General features: G+C 60.5%; 1 protein-coding gene across 8 annotated transcripts in view; it reads left to right on the top strand.

Moving 5' to 3' along the window:
* Window positions 1-19,934, top strand: part of HDAC4 (histone deacetylase 4) — a 253,583-nt gene extending 233,649 nt beyond the window's left edge. For 4 of the 8 annotated variants that reach the window (XM_042950747.1, XM_042950746.1, XM_042950744.1 and 1 more), the window contains exons 23-26: window positions 1,250-1,383; window positions 14,155-14,239; window positions 14,670-14,811; window positions 16,539-19,934. In XM_042950747.1, coding sequence (XP_042806681.1) covers window positions 1,250-1,383; window positions 14,155-14,239; window positions 14,670-14,811; window positions 16,539-16,677 — 500 coding nt within the window. In that variant the 3' untranslated portion in view covers window positions 16,678-19,934. Of the gene's footprint in view, window positions 1-1,249; window positions 1,384-14,154; window positions 14,241-14,669; window positions 14,812-15,221; window positions 15,310-16,538 lie in introns of those variants that run through there. The other 4 variants (XM_042950748.1, XM_042950749.1, XR_006205794.1 and 1 more) reach the window with 3 other exon arrangements.
* Window positions 19,935-21,361: the final 1,427 nt, after the last annotated feature.

The raw sequence follows: 21,361 nt of genomic DNA, 5'->3' as shown, positions 1-21,361 counted from the left end.
CCCGGGGGCCCACACGCCGACCGGGCAGAGGGCCAAGCGTAGCATCACGCCCAGCGCCCCTCCGTGCGTGGCCAGCCTGCTGCTGGCCGTGTTCTGAGCTTCTCCACTTACAGCCTCCCCTTGGAGACCACGTGGGTTCAGGCCCAGGCCTCCACGACAGAGCAAGGCCGTGGAACGTTTGGGTTTCCCGTTGGAGATAAAAGTTAGTTTACACTACCGTGTAGGCTGTTCGGCGTGCGATAGCGTCACGTCTAAAACCACGTATGTGCCTTAATTAGAAGTTATTTTATTGCTGGCTTTGCGGGAGTTGTGACCACCGATCGCCATGACAAACGTGACGATGATGAACAAGTTAGAAATACTGCAAAAATTACCAAAATGTGACGCAGAGACACAGAATGAGCAAGTGCTGCTGGAAAAACGGTGCCCACGGACCCACGGACTTGCCCGACTCAGGCTTGCCCCAGACCTTCCCTTTGTAGAAAGTGCAGTAAAGGGTGAGGCGCCTGTGGCCCTCCGGGCAGCCTCGGGGCCCCATCACCGTTCCCGTCAGAGATGTAGCCGAGGCTCTGGGAGGTCGTGGCCCAGCGTTGGGCCCGGGCCGCTGATGGCGGCCTGTGACGGGGCCGCTGAGGGCGGCACGGCTTTCGCCAGCTCTAATAAACATCAGAACGTGCCGGTGAGGACGGTCATCACCACTACCCGTCGTGCGTTTTCTGCTGGCGGGAGGGGAGGTGGGTGCAGAGGGCATGTTGTGGCTCCTGATGAAATCCAGACACGCCAGACGTGGTGTGTGAGTCCGGGAGGGGCCCGCACCATGGCGCGTGTGCCCGTGACTGTATGTGCACACGCGTGTGCCCAGCACACCGGCCGACCAGACCCCCGCGCCTCTCCCTGGCCCCGAGGCTCCCGGGACACAGCCTCAGGGGCACATTCTTGGTGCCTCTTCTGTGGCCCCAGCCCGACAACCGAGGGGCTCCTCCGGGGGCTCCTTCCTTTCCCCCAAACGAGATGATTTGCGGCATTATAAAATCAAAGCACCAAACCGTAATTCCTACTCTCGAACAGATCAAACAGAATCCCAAACCGAAATTCCTCAATGAATTTATTACAATCAGACCTGGCTTCTATTATGTGTTTCAGAGCGCCAGCCCCCTGGGTCTCTGTAACGTGATGTAATGCGTCTCTGGGTGCTTTGATCCGCGGCCCGCCCTCGCCCTCCGCTCACGCCTCCCATTTCCTGTTGCAGGTTTCGGGTACCTGACGAAGCAGCTGATGGGCCTGGCTGGCGGCCGGATTGTTCTGGCCCTGGAGGGGGGCCACGACCTCACGGCCATCTGCGACGCCTCGGAAGCATGTGTTTCTGCTTTGCTGGGCAACGAGGTAGGAGGCGCAGGGCGTCCGCGGCTGCTCTGTGCACAGGCTCGGGGCTCGGACCTGTGGGCTCTGGTGCATCTGTACTCAGGCGGGGGTCATGTCTGCCCACCCACCCCCCCCCCGCACCCCGTAGCAGGACCGCTGCACACTTGCACAGTGCCCTGGTCATGGCTGGAAGGGTGGGAGCTGAAGGGCTACCCAGAACCCTCTTCTCTGTAAAGGTGGCTTGGGGTCCTGTGTTGTAAAGGTACCCGCCTCTGTGTGTGGGTTTTCTCATCTCCCCACTTCCTCCGTGGACAGTCCCTTCTCAGAGGGGTTCGAAGGTAAGTTCTGGGGGCAGCGTCACCGTGCAGGTTTGCAGACTGGGGCATGGGGTCCCGGCAACACCCAGACTTGGGGCCCTGTCCCCACCCAGGCCACGGGACAAAGTCAGGGGGATGCTGGCTTGCACAGCTGAGCTCGGAGGGTCTGGACCGGAGAGGGAGCTTCTCAGGGCTCAGGGGAGAGTGTCCCCGGGAGCGCTGTGTCCCAGGGCGATGCTGGGCCGGGCTGCCCCTGCCCGGCTGGGGCCGCAGGTGGGGAGAGCTGCCCAGCCGTGGGTGGACGGAGGGCGGGCGGGCAAGTGCCTCCTGCAGCGTCTGAAGTGAGACCCGAAACTGGTCTGTAGTTCCCACTTTGGTTTCCCGAAATGTGCTCTTCCTGAAGTTTCAAAGCCATCCGCGGGCCTTTGGACGTGGGGTCACACGCCTGTGTCCTGACCGCCTCGGAGCAGCGCGGGGCGGGTTCCGGTCCCTCACAGCACTGCTTGTTCTCGTCGCTCGCTGTGGCACCGCCGCGCGGTCTGAGGCCAGCCGGCCGGTGTCTGGGGGAGCACAGGCGGGGCTCCCTAGATCACAGGCCCGACCTACAGCAGGGAGGGGCCGGGGGCCCAGGCTCACCAGACACAGGGCCCACGTGGGGGACGTCCGGAGGCGACCCACGGGTCTGCAGTGCGCGAGGACACGCTCCAGCCGGGCGGATTCCCTGGGCGTCCGTGGGGACGCCGCCGTCCCCGTGTGGGTCTCCCTCCCCCGGCTCACCTGGAGTCAGAGGAGCCTGAGTGGCAAGGCCCCGAACTGCGGCTGGAGGACGCACGGCTCAGGACTCCGCCTGACCGGAGTGGTGCCTGATCCCCGGGCCACTCGTGGGCGCTCCCAAGAAGATCTGGAAGGCAGGGTGGCCCGGAGGATTGGGGCGGGAGGCCCAGGCGGAGACGGCCCCTGTGGCTGTCGGGCTCTGCTCTGGGCTCCAGTCAAGCAGGCCCTGGTGGGGAGGGCCCCCCTCCCGTTCCACTGAGCCCTCTGTCGGGAGGCCCAGAAGCCCAGGGAGAGGGTGGTGCTGTGCGGAGTACCGGCCGGTTCCCCCGTGTGGGGCTGCCTCTGCCTGGCCCAGGAAGGCCCCTGTCGAGGCCCCTTTCTTGTGCTGTAGACGCCGCGTCTCAGCCTGGGAGCTTGAGCCAGTTAGGGCTCCGCCAGGAGGCACGTCTCCCAGAGCGGGCTCTGGCCCGCCGCACGTCTGCCCTCCTAGACCCCCGTCGGGATCACGCAGCGGGCAACAGGGCCCGCACGGCGTTTGAGGAGGGCTCCAGTGGAAGGTGCAAAGTGGGGCTCAAGCAGGCACTTGAGGGCGCTTGTGAAATTTGACTGCATCCCACGGGACGCGGTGGGACGACAGAGCGCAGACAGGTCTCCAGTGACAGAATGCAGGGCTCTGTCCTCCGGCCACTGGCGGTCAGTATTGTTCCGTTTGACTTGGGTGAGCCGTCAGCAACACGCTGTGGACACGGCAGGGTGAGACGTGTGGCCTGTGCCCCTCCAGGCTCGGGGTGGACGGGGCTGACAGGATGACATTTGGAGGCAAACGTGAGGTCTGAACCCCAAGGCCTAGTTGCAGCCACGCGAGCTCAGGGTCACGTGTGAGCACGGCCTGTCGGGGGTTCGATCCTCGGGCAGCCCTGTGTGTGTCCTCTGGGTGAGGTGGCCAACAAGGAGAGGAAGGCAGGTGACCCTGGGGGGTGTGGCAGCAGGGAGGAGAACCACAGCGTCTTGGTCCTGGGCCCACACACCCGGAGGAGGGCGCTGGCCCAGGGGGCTGTCCTAGGACCGCAGTGGTGGAGACCCTCCCGTGCTTCCTGCCCAGCAGCCCTGGATGGCCGGGCTCAGGGTCTGGAGGAGCAGGGTCTAGACCCTCGCCACCAGGGGCACCAGGGTGAGTAGGACCAGGAGCCAGAGTCACCGGCACCCAGCTCCCGGAAGGACTTGCTTCCACGTGCCCCGTGGAGCCCGGGCCGTGGCCAGCGGTGGGGCGTGGGCGGTGGGCTTCAGGGGGCTCTGTGTTCTCCTGACAGCCTTTTGTCACGCGTGCTGTGTAGACCACGGAGCTTGGTGGCAGACCTCCTTTCCGGTCAGGTTGTTAGCAACGCGCTGGGCTGTTCTGGAGTAAAAGACGGGCCTGCTTTTTAACGTGTCCACACGTCACCACCCTTTCTTCACAGAAAGCAGCCGCGCCCCCAGACTGTGTGCTAGAGTTTAAGAACAGCTGAGCAATATACTCAGACCATCCTGAAGCTTGTCGATTGTTACAGCTAGTCGCTTTACACAACGATAAAGCCCGGGCCTGGTCCCGCTCCCTGGGCGTTTCCCTTCTACGAAGACGTTTTCCTTAAGCACTAGTTGTATCGAGGTCTCTTGAAAGTCTTTCTCCCGCAAGGAAGTTGCACTGAGCCCCGCTCCTCCTCCCTGCGGGCTTTCCGGGCTGATGCTCCGCGCGTGGGACAGTTTGGCACGCAGCCGCCGCGGCCTGCAGACAAGCGGTCGGACCGTCCCCTGGGCCACCGGGCGACGGCCATCTGAAGTCCGGCCTTGCTCCTGAGAGCCGTTTTACGTGATGGCTCCAGCTTTAGGTTTTCGCAACCACCGGTGACAGTTGACGATGGAAAATCATTTGAATGTGCCGCATAAGTATCATAGAGCAAGCGGTGTAGGCAGACATGCGGGGAGCCCAGCAGGTGGGCACCGAGGCCTCCGGTCTGACTTGCAGCAGTGAGGGGCCCGGGGCACGGGCCCCCACAAGGGTAGGGTTTTTTGGGCAATTTCTGCTTAATCATGGGGTATTTCAAAGTTATGTACTGCCGCTCGGCCCACGTCTAAGATCGGTGGAGAATGCTGGGGGATCAGGTGAGACCGGCGTTGAGGAAGGTGTGGGGGGATCTGGCCCCTCGTTGCACCCTCACGCTTAGGAAAGGAGCCGGTGCGACCGCTCCCAGTGGTCACAACAATTGCGAGTGAGAGATGGGGACACGGAGAGACACAGAGATGGGAACAGACAGATAGGGAGACCAGGAGAGACAGAGGCACAGAGATGGGGACAGAGACACACAGGGACAGGGACGGGGAGACAGTGACAGCCTGACAGCCAGTCTTCATTCTCTCACGTGCGCCCTCACCTGCACACGCCCTCACACACGTGTTCACGCTCCCTGTCAGTCCCCCTCAGGCCCGCAGTGACCATTTGGGGGGGCCAGCAGGCGCTTGTGGGGGACACAGGATCTCAGATTGTGTGCACCGGGGCCCGGGTGACGAGTCGCCCGCTGACCAACGTTTGGAAGGGCGGGCCCGCGCCGTGCTCTAGAAGCGGGGAGAGCTGTACCTGCCCTGGCACAGAGTGCCCTCCTCGCCCCATCATCGTGACAGTGGGATGAAGGGCGTGTGGTGACAGGCTGACCCTCCCTGGCCCCCTTTGTAGAACGAGGATGAGGGTCCACGCGGTCGCAGGCTGCCTGGTTCCGCTCCCGGGGTGGCGGCTGAGCAGGGCCCGTGAGCTGCCTGTCCAGCAGGTTCCGTTACTGACCGCCACGCTCCCACTGTGGCCCTGCCAGCAAGAAACACTGTTCACGGGGCTCACCTTCGGGGGGTGCTGTTTTCAACGACTCCCCCTCTCCCAGGAGGAGCCGCAGCTACGAGGACAGAGCCAGACGGAAGGTGGGGCGAGGGTGCGGGGAGAGGGGAGACGGGGGAGCTCTCCGGGGTCAGTCCCAGGACACGGGACCGGGTCCTCCGCACGGCTGGAGGGACCCCCAGGGGGCTGCCCCGCACGTGCCTGGGGAGGGGGCCGCCAGCAGCTGTTAGAGAAGGCTCCGCGACGTTGCAGGCACGGGGACGCCCTGAGCCCGTAGCCACTGCTTCCCCAGGACGATGGGGCCGCTGCCCGGGCCTGACACGTGGTCCCCCCAGCCCCCGCAGGCACCATCCAGAGCCCACTAAGCTCCCCGAGCCCCACTGCCGGGCCCTGCCGCCCGCTGTGTAGACGAGACGTGGGGAGCCCACCTCACCCGGGCTGTGGGTTAGCGGAGGCGGTGCTGGCTGTGTGTCTGAGCCCTTGACCAATTTTCTCAAAAGGAATCGTGATTTGTAGTTCTTAGTCCTCCTGTGGCTTGTGTTTGCATTTCAAAAACTTTGCTGGAAACCAGCCCCTCCTGTTCTACAAGCCTTTGTGTTTTCCCCGGAAGAGCTATGGAAAAGGCCGCTGACAGAGACGGTTAGGGAGTTGTGGCCGCGCCCCTGCCACGGTTCCACGCACCACGGCTGCCCAGCCCGAGCGGGCAGACAGCAGCCCTCCCCACGCTCAGGACGGCCGAGGAACCACCACTGACTTCTCAGGTGACCCCCAAAACAGCCACAGTTGGGGACAGCCGTGGGGAGCGTCCCCCCTGGGCCCCAGCCGTGAGCAGCTGTGGACATGCTCGGGGACAGCAGGGATCTGGCTGAGGATGTCACTGGCACGTGACTCCCTTTAGTCTCAAAGAGTGACCAGGGAGCGACCCAGGGCCCCTGAAGGCCCCTCTGGAGGCGGTCGGCAGGGAGCCCCCTGGGGCATGGTCAGGGTGCCTGTGTCCTTGGAAGGATGAAGACTGAAATCTGTTCTTGGGGAGCAGCCCTGCTGAGGCCAAGGAGGCTGGAGTCTCCCTCAAGAGAAGGGACCCACCGCCCTCGGGGGACAGAGAGGCGGGCGCACTGCTATGGGGACCTGGGCCCGGGAGGGGCCGGCAGAACAGCCAGGGCCTGGTGTGGGGGTCAGAGCTACAGGTGGGCCCCCTGTGACATCCTCTGGCAGGAAGGAGGCCTGGCGTGCCTGCTGGGTGCTGGCAGACTGGACTCAGAAGCGGGAAGGAGACCGCGAGGGCCAGAAGGCTGCCAAGCTGACCCACGCGGCCGGGGCCATGGCCGGGTGGCTGAGCGGGGGCTCTGGCGGCCCGGTGCGGGCCGGAGAAAGGCTCCCAGTGTGGACGGGACGGGCGCACCCGTGGACAGGCCCCGGCGCCTCTGTCGTGGAAGTTCTCCCGGCCGACGCAGATCTTCCCACGTGAGGAAAAGCACGAGCAACGACCCAAGTTCTGCCGGGACGTCTTGAGCACCATTTTCTCAGGACGTCGGAACCTGTTGGTTCTTGAGCGGCACTTCCAGACTGTGGAGCAGAAAAAGGCTTTCCCCTCCTAACGAGACTCAGGAGCTGAAGCCCTGAACAGCTGTCATCAGACCAAGAACGGTCTGCAAGGGCCAGACGCTTGTCATCCTCAGAGTGGGACACAGAGTGTTTTCCTGCTCACTTGTGCTGAGGCCAGCATTTTAAAGACTAAGCTTAAGGTGTGCTTCTGAAGTGTTCCGGACCCAGGCATCAGGGCGGCTTTGGGGGTCTCCTGTCTACAGCCGGCCCATCTGCTCCCCCCCAAAAAAAGAGCCGTCTCCCAGAGGAGGCCCACAGTGCGGGCACGAGGCTTTGGAGCTCAGTGACACATCTCCCCGGCTGAGCGACACAAAGGCCCGGGGACTCAGTGAGTCTGGCACGTGGGGGGCAGGGCCGCCCTCCCTCCGCTCGTGTTGGACGGCCTTTCTGTTGGGGGGGGGGGTTCCACCACCCATTTCTCTGCTCCCCACCTCAGCCTCCCGATGCCTGCACCCCCACCTGGCCCCATCTCCAGAAAGGTCACTGATGCCCCGAGGGTGGACAGGACAACCCACCCCCGCACCAGCCTGCCCTGCCCTCCCCTCCACCACTCTGCCCCCTCCCCCTGCCCGGCCACGCCTGTCACGTCCCCAGGGCGCCGTGGCTCCGCCCTCCCGGCTTCTTCCTGGTCTTTGCTCAGAGGGCACCTGCCCAGGACCACCCTGGCCACTGCATGGACACGGCAGTCCCCCCACCACACCCTGTGTCCCGCGACCCTGCTGTCTGTTGGATCTACTCCTCCAGTAAAGCTCTGGCTCACCTGGCGGTCTCTCCCCATCACTAGGATGGCACCCTAAGGCTGGGGGATGGGTGCTGTGTGCTTTGTTCACCGACGTAGCCCGGTTTTGTAGAACAGTGGTTCGCACTTAGCGGGCCGCCCCGCAAATAGTAAATGAAAGAACAAAATCCCAACTGGTCAGGGGGTAACACTCTGAGTCCTAAAGTTCCTCCCGTTTCCCGGCCCTTTTTCGCCACGCCAAGGCTGGAGGCAGGCAGCCTCGCATCTCCGGCCCCGGAACAGAGCCCGGTGCCGGGTGCTGCTGGGTGACTGCTCGGGGCCCAGCTGACCAGGGGCCAGCCTGCAGGGCGATGCTCCTGGCCGGCACCCTCTGCCCCTCAGCACGGCCTCACACCGGCCTTGCAGCTCTCCGCTGGTCGTCACGGGAACAAACCACGTGCCGCCGGCGACATGCTGCGTTGTCCCCTTGCTTCCCTTCTGTCCCTTTACCCCTTTCCTCCCGGAGACCCCACAGGAGCCGCCCACTCTCCCCAGGGGCGTCCCCTCGGGCTTCTGTGCAAGCCCAGGACGCGGGCGGTGCTTTGCCCCGAGGTTTCTCGGGATCTTTCCCTTGAATTTCGCGTAACTTCATGACAGAGAAGGGACAAGGTGGCCAGCACGGGGCGGGGGGGGTGAACGCGTCCTCCCCATGTGCTCCTCATGCAAGCACGCAGACACCTCACCTTCCAGAAGCCTTCGCCAGGAGCTGGGACGGAGAGCGAGCCCCAGGCCGCAGTCGAGCCACAGGCTGATCCCCTGGGGTGCCCGGGACAGGGAGCCGCCACGGGAACGCGGTGGGGACAACGCAGGGACGCGCGCACCGCAGCGCTTGGAGGGGACGATGGCAGAGGCTGTTGTGAGGGGAGGGTGACGTAAGCCCCTGGAGGGCCAGCCGGCCCCGGAGACTGGCCGTGAGGAGCCCCCACCCCGAGCCGAGCCAGTCACGACTTCCTCGCCCTGATGCAGCCCTCTGCGTCAGAGTGAGACTTTACGGAATGAGTTGGGTTTCTGAAACCCTTTTTCTCTTAAAAGCGGGAGGGAGATCGAAGTTTCTGACGATACTGGAGTCGGGCAGGACAGTCAGGGCTGCGCGGCTGTGAAAACCCGAACCCGGTGCATGGAGCCCGGGCTCCGCCCCTCACCGCCGTCCACACAGGACCTGGCCGAGCAGGCTGCCCGCGGGGACGCTGCTGTCCGCACACGGGGGCCCGGCCAGGGGGGAGCGGCTGGGGGGACCGTCCCGCTGTGGCTCTGATTCCACATGTCCCCACCTGGCACCCACCAGGCTGTCGCGGGTCGAAGCTTCCCGCCAAGTCCCCGCGCGGGGCCTCGGCGGCACTCGGCATTCTGACGTTCGACCTCTGCCCGCCTGAGGGGCGAACGGCACCCCGGGCAGGGTGGGCCGTTTCCTCATCACCTGCCGGTTCCGAGCCTGTCCTCGGGGACCTGTTGGCAGCCCGTGCTTTCTTCTCTGGTGAAGCTCATGGCTCCTGCCCAGTTTTCTACTAGGCTGGAGTTTTCCCGCTTATTCGTAGAGGGGGAGATTGGACGGATGGGTGGGGTGGGTGGATGGCAAGACGGACGGATGGACAGGGGATTGGACGGGTGGTCAGCTGGACGGATGGATGGGTGGGTGGACAGATGGACACTTAGGCATCTTCCTCTTTTCTGTCCTCCGGAAGAGCGAGTGCAGGATCAGAGTAATCTCTTGCCTGGAGGGCTCTCCTGCGCCCTGGGTTTCCTTTGCAGGAAGGTTCTAGGTGACTGACTGCGTCACTTCTGTCCCTTCTCGAGTTAGTGCCGGGAGGTCACGCCGTAGCAGATTCATCCACCTCAGCCAGGTTTCTTCTTGCCTGTGGCACCCCAGCCGTGGCCCCCTCACCTCCCGGCTCCGCGTCTGTGCCTGGGTGGCAGCCTCCCCCAGTCCCGCCACGACCCGTCCATTTAAGTTGTTTCAGAGAATCAGCTTTCAGCTCCAGTGTCCTTTTTCTTTTCCAGAATATGTTTCTGCCCCTTTTCTGTGTGTTTTCTTCACGTCTTTGTCCGGGCCTGCTCTGTCCTGTCGCTCACCTCTTAAACTGAGCACCTGCTTTTTCTGACCTGCGTGTGCCTCAGACGGATACGTGCCGCTTTGATTACTGTTTATTTCTGAGCATTTCCTGAGTTCTGTCGATGACTTCTTTGACCCGTGATTGGTGGGTGTGGGGGTTTTTGTTTGTTCGAATTTCCAAACCTAAAGGCTCGCAGCTCTCGTCTGTTACCAGTTTCTTCCGGCTCGTGCAGTGGCAGGAGCAGGAGGTATGGCTGCGGGGACGCTCGCTCCACGGCCGGAGTGCGGTCCGTCTGCGAGGACGCTCCCGGTGTGTTGGAAGGAGCACGCGTCCTCCGCCCGTCTCCCAGGGCTCTGTCCTCTCCTCCAGGCCTGTTGTAGCGTCCACATTTGGTTTTCTCTGTCGACTTCTGCCTGCTCTAAGGAAGACGGGCCACCCTCTCCTCCCACGGCGCGCCTCTGTCCACCCACTTTGGTTCTGGCGACATTCACGTCCTACGTGTTGAGCAAATTTCGCCAAATGTGTACAAATTTTAAGTCCTGTCCTTTCGGTGAATTAATTGAAAGTTGTATCACTCCGTAGAGCCCTCCTTTATGTCCAGCCACGGTTTCCCGCTCACGCACGTGGTGCGGACCACTGACCGTGTCCTGAGGCTCCTGCTCTGGCTTGTCTGTCTCTCCTCCTGTCTTCCAGCCCCCTCCTCTCTCAGCATAAGGGCTGGATTTCATTCTGATTTTTATAGCCAGTCCGAGGTGTGGCCTTTAAGTGGAGACTCTGGTCCTTAAACGTCCTTTGTTGCTCTGCCGCGTTTTCCACACTCGCGTCCACATCTCGCCCTGCCCTGCGCTCCCCCGGTTTCCGCAGCACTTTCTCACCAACGGCTTCTGGCCTCCTCCCGCCGTGACGACCTGACGGGGGGCTCCCCGCGTCGCATCTGTCCCCGCTGCGTAGGAGGGCTACACAGCTGGTTGTGGTTTCCAGTGGTGATCCTTACACACACTAACACGTACCCGTGATGTGATCAGTGGCCTCTTCCCTCCCCCCCGCCCCCCGGACCCAGGTGGGGCCGTGGACTAAACGACACCCTGTTGGACGTGGTTGTACAGAAAAGCTACATGCCTCCCGTAACGGACCTGTGCCTGGTGCCCTGCGTGTTTACTTGCTCTGTTGGGAGCCCCCCCTCCAGCCCCCTCCCGGGTCACGTGCGGGTCACGTGCAATCCCTGACCGGCAGCTCATGCCTCTTGCTTGCTTTTCCTTTAGCTTCGCCGGGATGACACCATTACCGTGGTTTTCTGTGGTCCCTGTTTCTGTGGCCTTTCCTGCATTCACGTTCTTTGCTCATTTCTTCTTGCTTCTCACACCGTCACCTGGGACCACTGTGCCTTCAGCACGAGCACGCCCCTTACGTTTCCCCGGAGAAGGACACAGCTGTCACCTTCCCCCGTTTGCCTGCTTTTATTAAAGGCGTGATTTTACCCTCACGCGTGAGTGAGCAGGGGTGCCGCTCTGGGTTGGCCGTCACTTTCTCGGCACATTGAAACAATCACACCCTGTCCCGTTGCTCTCTTTGCCGCGAAGCAGCCAGTGCCTGGCTCACCGGCTCCTTTGCACACCGTGTTCTCCAGCTGCTATCAGAGCTCTCTGCTGGTCTCGGACGTCGCACAGCCTCACTGGTGTGCACAGGGGTGGGTGTCTCGAATGATTCTTCCTGCTCGGGTCTCATCCCCCCTTCTGGACGGGGGATCCTTCCCGTCAGTCAGTCCTGGAGACGCCTCGGCCGTGGGCGCCCCTAACGACCCCTCCCCACCCCCTGGACACTGAGCAGATGAACGGAGCCCTTCCCCCTCTGCCCGCTCCCCTCGTCCCTGGTGCATTCAGGCCACCCCCTCCGCTGTTGCTTCCAGGTTATCAGGTTTCTCTTTCTCTGATCCGAGTTGCCAATTTCTGCTGTTACGTTTTCATTGCTAGAAGTTCTGTTTGGCTCTCTTTCAAATCCTCCCGGTGAGTAATCCTAGGTTAGTGTCTTTCTTATTTTTGTTACTATAAAAGTCACCTTTATCTTCCGAGTATTTGTTTTTTAATTCACATCCAAGTGAGTTAGCATGTAGTACAATAAAGATTTCAGGAGCAGTATCTTACTTTTAACGCATCTTAAACCTACTTACTGCATAGTTTAAAACTGATCATTTCAAGAAGTGCGGTCTTTGAGGACATAAATCTGTGGTTTTTTTACTAGACCTTTAATCCTGGATAGCTGACCCCTCGCACGGTTTCCTCTCGGCCCGTCTGACCTCAGCCTGGGAGCCAACCCTGGACGGCACTGCTCATGCCCAAACACGCCCAGCATTCGCTCGCCTTCCCACGACCGCCCCTCCCGCATCGGCCTCCGTGCGGGACCCCACCGTGCGACCGGCCATGCCCTGTCCTCACCCCCTCTGGGCTGTGGGGGCCTCTCAAGCTTCCCTTGGTTGTCATTTTTGAAACGTTGACAATTTTCCGCAATCGAAGAATGCTACTCAGGTGTTTTGTAGAACGTCCTTCAATTGACGTTTGCCTGGTTTTTCCTTACGATTGGACAGGGGAGGAAGACCGTGGGGTCAGGTGCCCCCCTGCTTCTGTCCAGGGGCCTTATCTCTGCCGGGCCTTATCTCTGCCGAAGTGAACCTTGAGCCTTGTGTGAAGTCCCCTTTCTCCACTTCCACACGTGCTCTGTGGTGGATGTCGGGAAGAGGGGCTCAACTCACACTCGAGGGGACACATGGGAAGGTGTGACACTCCACGTCTTGGAGAGGGGGCTTGTGCAGAAGTTATTGAAATCCCTCTTCAGGAACATGTCTCCTCCCCACCCCCCATCGATTTGTTCAATCGCTTTTTCCATCGGTACGGACTCCTGGACACGTTCATGCTCTGTGTGAAGTTCAGTACCCCCTGTGTGCCTCCCTCCCGATGGGCCTCATGCGCATCCTGTCGGCACCACCTGCCATCTGGTCCCTCGAGACCACCAGGCCCTTCTCAGCCCTGCCCTGCGCCAACCTTGGAAAATCCCCCATTTCCCCAAGGAGCCTGGTGCCCTCTGCTGGAGAGTGATGGGCGAGAGCTTGTTCTCCTGACCCCAGTCCATGCTGGCTGACCTCTGTCTTACGATGTTTTGACTGGGCACTCAAGGAACTGAGCTGGCATTCCTGGTCGGCAGCCTGCTTTGGGGACGCGGTCCTCACGAGAGGGTCTGCGGCTGCTCTGCCAGGCACCCGAGCACTGCAAGCAGCGGCCTGTAAACCGGGCTGATTCTCAGGGGGACTGTGTCCCTTCTCCGCAGAGCCAAGGCCAAGAACCAAGTCCTGCTCTGCAGTTGTCCACGTGAGGCCAGCTCATCTTCGGGGGGTTGGGGGGCTGTCCCAGGACGTGTGACTGCCCTGGGCAGGTTCTGCTTCCTTCTGGAACCCAGCACATCTCCCTGCATTTTAAAGGCTTGTCTAATCCTTTAAAGTTTTTTAGAATTACTTTTGTGTTTTCGTGATGCATTTGAACCAGCGTGCTTGGTTGTCATGTTGGGGACACTCCAGTCTGCCCTGTGGCCCCTCTGGTTGTCTTGTGTTTCTTTCCTGATTACCTTCTGCTGCCTGCACTGGAGGAAAATCTTGCAGCAAAAGGTCCCTCCCCTCTGAGAGATTCTGTTCACTTTTCTTCCTTTTACCTCTTCCCCAGTTTTGGAAGAACATCGTCAATGGGGCGTTCAGGCATTCTTTGTAAGACTAGGGACACGAAAGCAGTATTTCCGAAAAGTAGCCATGCTTTCCCCTACTGATGAGCCTGTGGTGCAGTGTCCCAGGAGGCCCCAGGTCTTATACACCAGCCGCTCGTTGACACGGTGACTCCCGACGCAGCAACTCACGAGTAGACCGACGGTCTCCTACAAAAATTACCCTAAAGAAAATAAATCTAGGGGCAGGTGTCCGACTTCAGCTCAGGTCTTGATCTTACGATTCGTAATGAAAAAAATCTACCTTTGTTTAAAACAAAAATCGTATAGGGGCGCCTGGGTGGCTCAGTCGATTAAGCGTCCGACTTTGGCTCAGGTCACGATCTCATAGTCCGTGAGCTCTAGCCCCGCGTCGGGCTCCGTGCCGACGGCTCAGAGCCTGAAGCCTGTTTCAGATTCTGTGTCTCCCTCTCTCTCTGCCCCTCCCCTGCCCATGCTCTGTCTCTCTGTGTCTCAAAAATAAATAGACGTTAAAAAAAAATTTTTAAACAAAAATCGTATAGTAAATAGCAAAGGTATATTTGGGTTTTTCCTCTTCTCTGTTAGCAAGTACGCTCAGCAAAGAGGTGCTGACTTTGAGCGTCCCGCTTCAACACACATGGGGCTATATCTGTATTCACAGTGTGTTTCGATTTTTTTTTCTAGCTTGATCCTCTCCCGGAAAAGGTTCTGCAGCAGAGACCCAATGCTAACGCTGTCCGGTCCATGGAGAAAGTCATAGAAATCCACAGTGAGTTGCCTGGGCCAGCGCTCAGCAGGAACCTCCCGGGGGCACGGGCTGACCCACATCACCCGGACTGTCTTGCGGGCAGGCTACGCCCTGCGCTCCCTGCGCAGACACTGGGTCCCCGCCAGCCTCCCTGCTGGGAAGCCCGTGTCTGCCAACAAACGCTGAGGGGGTCCCTTAGGCCCACCGCCTCCCGCCCATCTCAGAGGGTCTGTGTGGGAGGCCCCTTCGCAAGGGCAGTGCCCGAGTCGGGGGAGAGGCCCCACTCCCGAGGACTTGGCTGGCAGTGTGGGGGAGCCCAGCGTTTGTGAGCCAGGGGGTACCCCGGCTTCTGTCCCCCGAGAGAGGTGCTCTTCAAGGCGCCCGGGAGGAGTGTGGCTCGAGACCCCGGGAAGGCGGGTGACTCCCGGTAACAGCTCTTCCCTTGCCCCAGGCCAGTACTGGCGCTCCCTGCCGCGCCTCTGCTCCACGGTGGGACACTCTCTGGTAGAGGCCCAGAAGTGCGAGAACGAGGAAGCCGAGACTGTCACCGCCATGGCCTCGCTGTCCGTGGGCGTGAAGCCCGCGGAGAAGAGGTGAGCGCCTCCGCCCTGGCCCGGCGGGCCCTTCCGGGAACGGTGCCCCCTTCTGCACACCGCCCCAGACTCGGCCCTTGTGTCTGAGGCACGCGGTTTCTCCCGCAGGCCCTGCCTTATGCACCGGGCCTGCCCCGGAGGGGTGGAGGGCAGGGGTCCCCACGCGCACGGCTAGCTCTTAACGGCGCCAAAGACCCGGAGAAGCACTTGGAGACCCTTCACTCGGGAGCGGGGGGCCCGCCACGACCGCCCTTGGGGGGCAGGGGCACAGGGAGCCCGGAACGGGCAGCAGGAGGGCGCGGGTGCGGGAGACGCCCCGAAGCAGGTGGGCACCCCCCCTGACCCTCCCCGCTTCTCTCTCCCTCTGCCGTGCCCGCCGCACCCCTGCTCCCCCCGGGGTGCCGCCGCAGACCTGACGAGGAGCCCATGGAAGAGGAGCTGCCCCTGTAGCCTCCCCCGGAGCTGCGGTTCTCTTGTCTGTTTGTCCCTGTCTTGAAGCTCCGCCAAGAACAGCTCCTGTTTCTCTGCGGCCTGCCCGCGATCTCTGGCCAGGGCTTGAGCGGCAGCGGGGAGCCCTCCCTGCCCGGCCCCCGGGCCCCCCCCGGGCGGGCAGCATTGCGCGGAACCGGGACAGACGCCGGCCGCGCAGACACACGGACACACACGCGGCCAGGCTCTCGGCTCCCGGAGGGAAGCCGCGGAGGAGGGAGGCCCGTGCGGCTCGCGGCACAGCCGCCCACTTCGACGCCACGAGGGAAGGAAAACGGAAATCAAAGATCTGATAACACAAAACGGACTCGATTAAAACTGGTGCTTACTGTTGATTACCACCCACAATTCCACAGTCTCCGTGGAAACCACTCAACTCATCCCGTAGCTTCTTTTTTTCTTTAACGAGAACGTTCTCTAGGCCCCGGCCGCCTCCGTGGCCCGCAGCGGCGGGGTCTGCGGCCGGGCGGGGGGGCGGAGTGGACACGCGCAGGAACGTGAGCCTGCGGGACCCGGCTTTGCTCTCTCAAAGCCATCGGAAGATGCGAGTTTGTGCCTTTTTTTTTATTGCTCTGATGGATTTTTGTGGCTGGGTTTTCTGAAGTCTGAGGAACAATGCCTTAAGAAAAAATAAACAGCAGGAATCGGTGGGACAGTTTCGGGCCTGGCGGGGGAGGGGGGGTGGCCCACGCGCCCCGAGGCCGCTGCGTGCTGGCCAGGGGAGGGGGGCGCTGCTGGGGCGGGGGGGGCTGCCGTCCCGTGGCCCCTGTTTTGCTTTAGTGCTGTTTAAGAGACGTGCAGGTAGTTCCAGCAAAGTGGCAAATACTGTTGGGGGTTTTGAAGTCCGACAAATTTTAAATGAATCCAAAGTGTTCTTTTCTCGTACGTCATTTAACAATTGAGCATCTCCATTTGGTTGTGAAGCATGTCCTAGGCTCACTTCCAGTGTTAGGATCGGAATGCTTTTCATTAAAAGCAAGTAGCATGAAGTATTGCTTAAGTTTTAGGTATAAATAAATATATATATGTATAATATATATTCCAATGTATTCCAAGCTAAGAAACTTGATTCTTATGAAATCTTGATAAAATATTTATAATGCATTTATAGAAAAAGTATATATATATAATAAATGCAGGTCGTAAAGGTCCCTGGCGAATGAATGACGTGTGGACTAGACATCAAGGTGCTTACGGAAAGGGATCTAGTTTGAAACTCACGTATTTTTGAATTCCAGATTGGATAGCTTCCAGATCGCCAACGAGTCCGCCACTGGACGGCTGCCTTCGGGTGTGAGCTGTCCTTCCCGCTCTTTCCGGACGGGACCCTCCTGGTCCGAGCCTCCTCGCACATATTTACCTAATGAGTTTTTATAGCAAAGGATAGACATTTGCTGTTGATTTTTGTATGAATTTTCCACAAGGAGATCCTGAATAAGCATTGTTTTGTGAATTTTACATTTTGTTCTCACCATTTAGCAGTTTCCTGAATGGTAATAATGTCTAAACCTTTTTTCTTTCTAAATTCCTGCTTGTACATTTTTTTTTTTTAAACTTTTAAAGGTTTTTTTTTTTATTATTATTTTCATTGTTGTTTATTTTCGTACAGCGAGCAGTTTGCTGCGGTGCACGGAACTGCCCTCGGTTTGTTTTCAGAAAGTGAGCTCGAGGTGGGGGGGTTGGCGTGCAGGCTCCTGGCGGTGACTGGCTGTCCCAGCCCCGCCCCCCACGGCTGCGCCCATTAGCGAGGGGCTTTTCTTCCCTCCACACCGGTAGTGTTACAGGGGGTGCTGTGTTTTCCCCTCGGCAGCCGCGCAGGGAGGATCGCAGGGTCACTTGCCAGACGCCTCGGGCCGTCAGCACTCATGAAACTCCTGTTTCAACTTGCCTGGCCACGTTGTCAGGATAGGATTTTAAATTCAGTTTTCCAAAGACCTTTTAAAGCATGTCAGCAAAATGCATGGGGCCGGAGTGAGGCCCACACCTGTTCTGGGTTTTTCCGCCGCGGCCACACGGCCGGGGGCCGGCCGAAAGCAGCAGGCCCCGGATTTTGGAGCCTGTGGCTGCGGGAGCCTAGGGGCCCCCCGCCGCCTGGCGAGCCTGCAGGGACAGCACAGATTCCTGACCAGGGCAGCCAGTCTTTGCTCTTTTTGTCTTGGACAGTAACTGACCGTCACTTTTTACTGGTAACTTATTTTTCAGCACTTGAAGACACCAGTTTCATTCCAAAGCATGTAGTGAGTTCAGAGCCGCGGGGAGAGTTCGGGCACGGCGCTCCCGTCAGGAGGGAGCCCCAAGCCGCGTTTCGGAGTCTGGTCGCATTCACAGGGTAGCTTCTGAGACACTGACGCAGGCGGACTCCTGACCGAGCGAATCCAGATTCTTAGGTTGGCTCGGTCACGGGGACGTTGGTGGTCAGGTCCAGGACGGCGGCCTGAGAGTAGGACAGAAAGGTCTTGGGGCAGGTGTGACTGCACCCCCTCCCGCCGGCCCCTCCTTGCTGCGGGGCCCAGCCCACCTTGGCGGGAGGAGCCGGTGCGCGGGAGCCAGCTCAGCCATCCGGGCCGGTGCAGAGCGGCCCGTGGCCAACCGGGGCCCTGCTCCACGCGGCCCGCGGGCCCCCCCCCTCCGCCACCGGCCGGCCCCGGCTCTCGGAGAGGAAGAGGTCATCTCACGCTTTTTACAGTGACTGGGTCAGGGAGCCGTCCGAGGGGGGCTTGCTCCCCGTCTCCTGCGGGGAGACCCCTCGGCAGAGAGGCCTGGGGGGCGCGGCTGCTGTGTCCGCGCGCCCCAGCCCCACAGATGTGCTTAAAGCATTACCGTGTAGCCTTTTCTTTTCTTTGAAGACACACTCGGCCCTTCCCCGCCGCCAGCCGCCAGGGTCTGCAGGACCCCTGCGCCGAGGGGGGTGGGGGGCGCCTCCCATCTCCCCTCTCCGGTCCTTGCGCCTAATTTAGCCTTTTTCTTCCTTTGCCAAGGCCTCGGGGGCACCGGCCGGGGGTCAGCGAGCGAGCACTTTAGGTCCCCCCCGCGGGACTCCCCACGATGCTGCCGGGGACGCGTGGCGCCCGCCCTTTCGGCTCCCGCCGCGCCCCGGCGTGCCCGAGCCCCACCAGCAGGCGGCCGCCCGGCTCCGGAGGGCCGCTTTGTCAGAGTGTCTCGGTTTTTCTCCACTTACTTTCGAACACCCGTTTCCAGAGGAAGGACCGCCGGGTGCTGCTCCGCACGGAAGCCAGGGCGGCAGAGTTTGTCGGTTTTAATTTTCGATCAGAACATTCCTCCTTCGCTGGTCACAGCCACGTGCTCATTCCATTCTTTTTGTAGACTTTCGGGCCCACGTGTTTTATGGGCATTGATACATATATAAATATATATATAAACATATATGAATCTATTTTTTTAAGTTCCTACACCTGGAGGTTGCATGGACTGTGAAGCCGGCATGTCTATATCGTACACAGATTTTGCACGCCAGACTCGGCAGCTTTGGGGAAGAGGAAAATGCCTTTTCGTTCCCCTCTCACGACATTTGCAGATTCGACAGATGGGAGTTTTTCTGTAAAACGAAACCTTGAAGGAGAGTCGGTGGGGGGGAGGGGGGGAACGTTTGCGTCTTACTGAACCTATTCTTAAGAAATTGTACTTTTTATTGTAAGAAAAAGAAAAAAGGACTACTTAAACATTTGTCATATTAAGAAACAAAGTTTATCTAGCACTTGTGACATGCCAATAATAGAGTTTATTGTATTTATGTGGAAACAGTTGTTTTAGGGAAACTACACAGAATTCGAGGTGAACTGCCCGTCTCTCTTCCGTTGACTTGGAGGCATTTGCCTCGCTTTGTTTTGTTTGTTCCTTGGATCTTGCACAGGGCCAGGCGCGCGCGCTGCCCTCCGGCCGGCCCGGTGGCCGCCGACGGTGACGGTGCACAGCCCCGGAGAGCCCCTTTCCGCACAGCTGTGGTGACTTTCTAGTTACTTGTAGACCACGCGTGGCCAAGATGTCACTTTAAGCCGAGAGTCGTGACCTGTGTGAGCGCCGCGGGCTCAGACCCTCCTTTGCATGGAGAGGAGACCCTTTCTTCCTCGCCACGACGCGGAGCTCGTCCCCGGCCCGGCTCGCCTCGTCCGACGTGACGACAAGTCTGCGCCCGGAGGAACGAGCAGGCGGACACTTTTGTTTGTTGGGGTTTTCGGTGTGTGTGCCCCGCGGGGGAGGCGCTCTTTCCCAGTTGATGAGAATGACCCGTATTATAATATACACAAGGGGGGCTGACCCCGTTTGCCCAAGAGCTTGCACAGCGCTGCGGCGCCGCCGCGGCCCGCGTGTGGCCCGTCGGCGCGCTCCGGGCCGGGTCCTCGCCGCGGCAGCCTCCCGTTTTCTTCTGTAACGTAATCCGTTCCCTCCGATCGTCTGGACCTTCCAGTGGTCGTTTCTTTCTTTTTGCTCCGTGGAGTTGGAGATTCTGTTCCCGGTTTTCTCATTCTCGTTCTGTTCCGTGTGGGCGGGTTTTCACCGACGGCCGTGTCCCCTCCTCTGACTGCCGACTCCACTCCACCCGGAGTCCAGTGTTTTGTACCTCATCAGACAGCTTGTTGCTCTCGTGGTGTAAATAAAACAGCATCTCTGGTTTCTGCCGTGTGCTCGCGTCCTCTCTGGCCCGCCCACCCCTGCCCCGGGCTCCCCCATCGTGGGACGGGAATCGCCGGCAGCCCCCGCGGGCGGCCCCTGGGACCCAGACGCTCGGACCTGTCGCCCTTTGCCCGTTCGGGCCGGTCCCGTGGGCAGATCTTCGCTTTAAATGCCCTCCTACCATTCCCTGAGATATTTGGCCGTCTCCCCCCGGCCGGCAGGCGCCTCCCCAGAGGGGGCGAGTCTGCAGACCCAGCCACAGCCGCCCCCCACCCCCGTCCCCCAGCAGCATGTTGCCTCCCCCGAGTGACCACCCCACTTCCGGGCCCCCATGCTCAGTGACTGATGAGTCGGGATGGGGGGTGGGTGGAGGCCGGCCACTTGGGCCCCCTGAGGACAGCTGGGGCCATTCCCCTCCCCGTGGGTTGTCAGCCTGCTTCAGGGTCTCCCTGACTCTCACCAGCCCGCTTCTGGGGGCAGGAACCTGGGCAAAGCTCCATGGGAGGCCTGTGGCCTAAGGTCCCTTCTGCAGGTGCAGCCACGCTGTCGGTAGGGCTCACGTGGGGGACCCGTCTCCAAGCACACCCCCCGGTGGTGGGCAGGCCCCCTTCGCCCGCTGCACCGACCACCCGGCCGGGCGGCTGCGACCTGGCAGCTGCCAGCCCCAGCGCAGGAGAGGCAGGTGAGGCAGGGAGACCTGAGAGCGCACCCGAAGGCCGCCACAGGCCTTCTCTAACCTGATGTCACAGGTGAGGTGCTGTCACTTCCCCGCCTCTGTCAGCCGTCACTCGAAGCCAGCCGGGAGGCCGGCCCACAACCGCACCCCGGGAGGCAAGGGCCATGCAGGCTGCCCACACCACACCCGCCTCTGGCTTCGTTTGGTTTCTCTCAAATCCCGACAGCTTTGCCTTCAGAATGTGCCTGTAATTCACTCAACTACCTCCCGACCCAGCCCCCTTCTCCACGCCGGTCCCTTGAGCCCCCTTCCCCTTAGCCTCCCCAGCACGGGAGCCAGGCTGACCCTCCCAAGGCTGGATGCTGGGCAGGCTCACCGACGTGGTCCTGCTTCTGTTGGCCTGTCTGTCCCCCCCACTAGAGTATAAGCTTTGCACCTGCTACGGTCACTCCTATCTCCCCAGAGATTAAAACCTACTAGTAACTCAACAAACAGGGTGGAATGAATGTTTCTGGGGCTCAGTCCTCTTGGCCCATTTACCTGTTGGTTATCAGAGATGAGAAGTAGAGTTTTAAAATATATTTTGGTGCTAATCCCTGGTCGGTTCTGAATTTCAAGTATCTTCTCACCTGGGGATTCTTTCCTCTCTCCTGTTAATGGAAACAGTCCGAGATGCCACCGTGCCCCTCCGCCTGTTTCGGCGGCTGTGAACAACATCCCCCCCCACCCCGTCCCGGTCCAGGTGCGTGTGGT

The sequence above is a fragment of the Panthera leo genome, chromosome C1 (genome assembly GCF_018350215.1).
Source record: "Panthera leo isolate Ple1 chromosome C1, P.leo_Ple1_pat1.1, whole genome shotgun sequence".
NCBI lineage: Eukaryota > Metazoa > Chordata > Mammalia > Carnivora > Felidae > Panthera > Panthera leo.
This window is presented reverse-complemented; position numbering and strand designations above follow the sequence as displayed.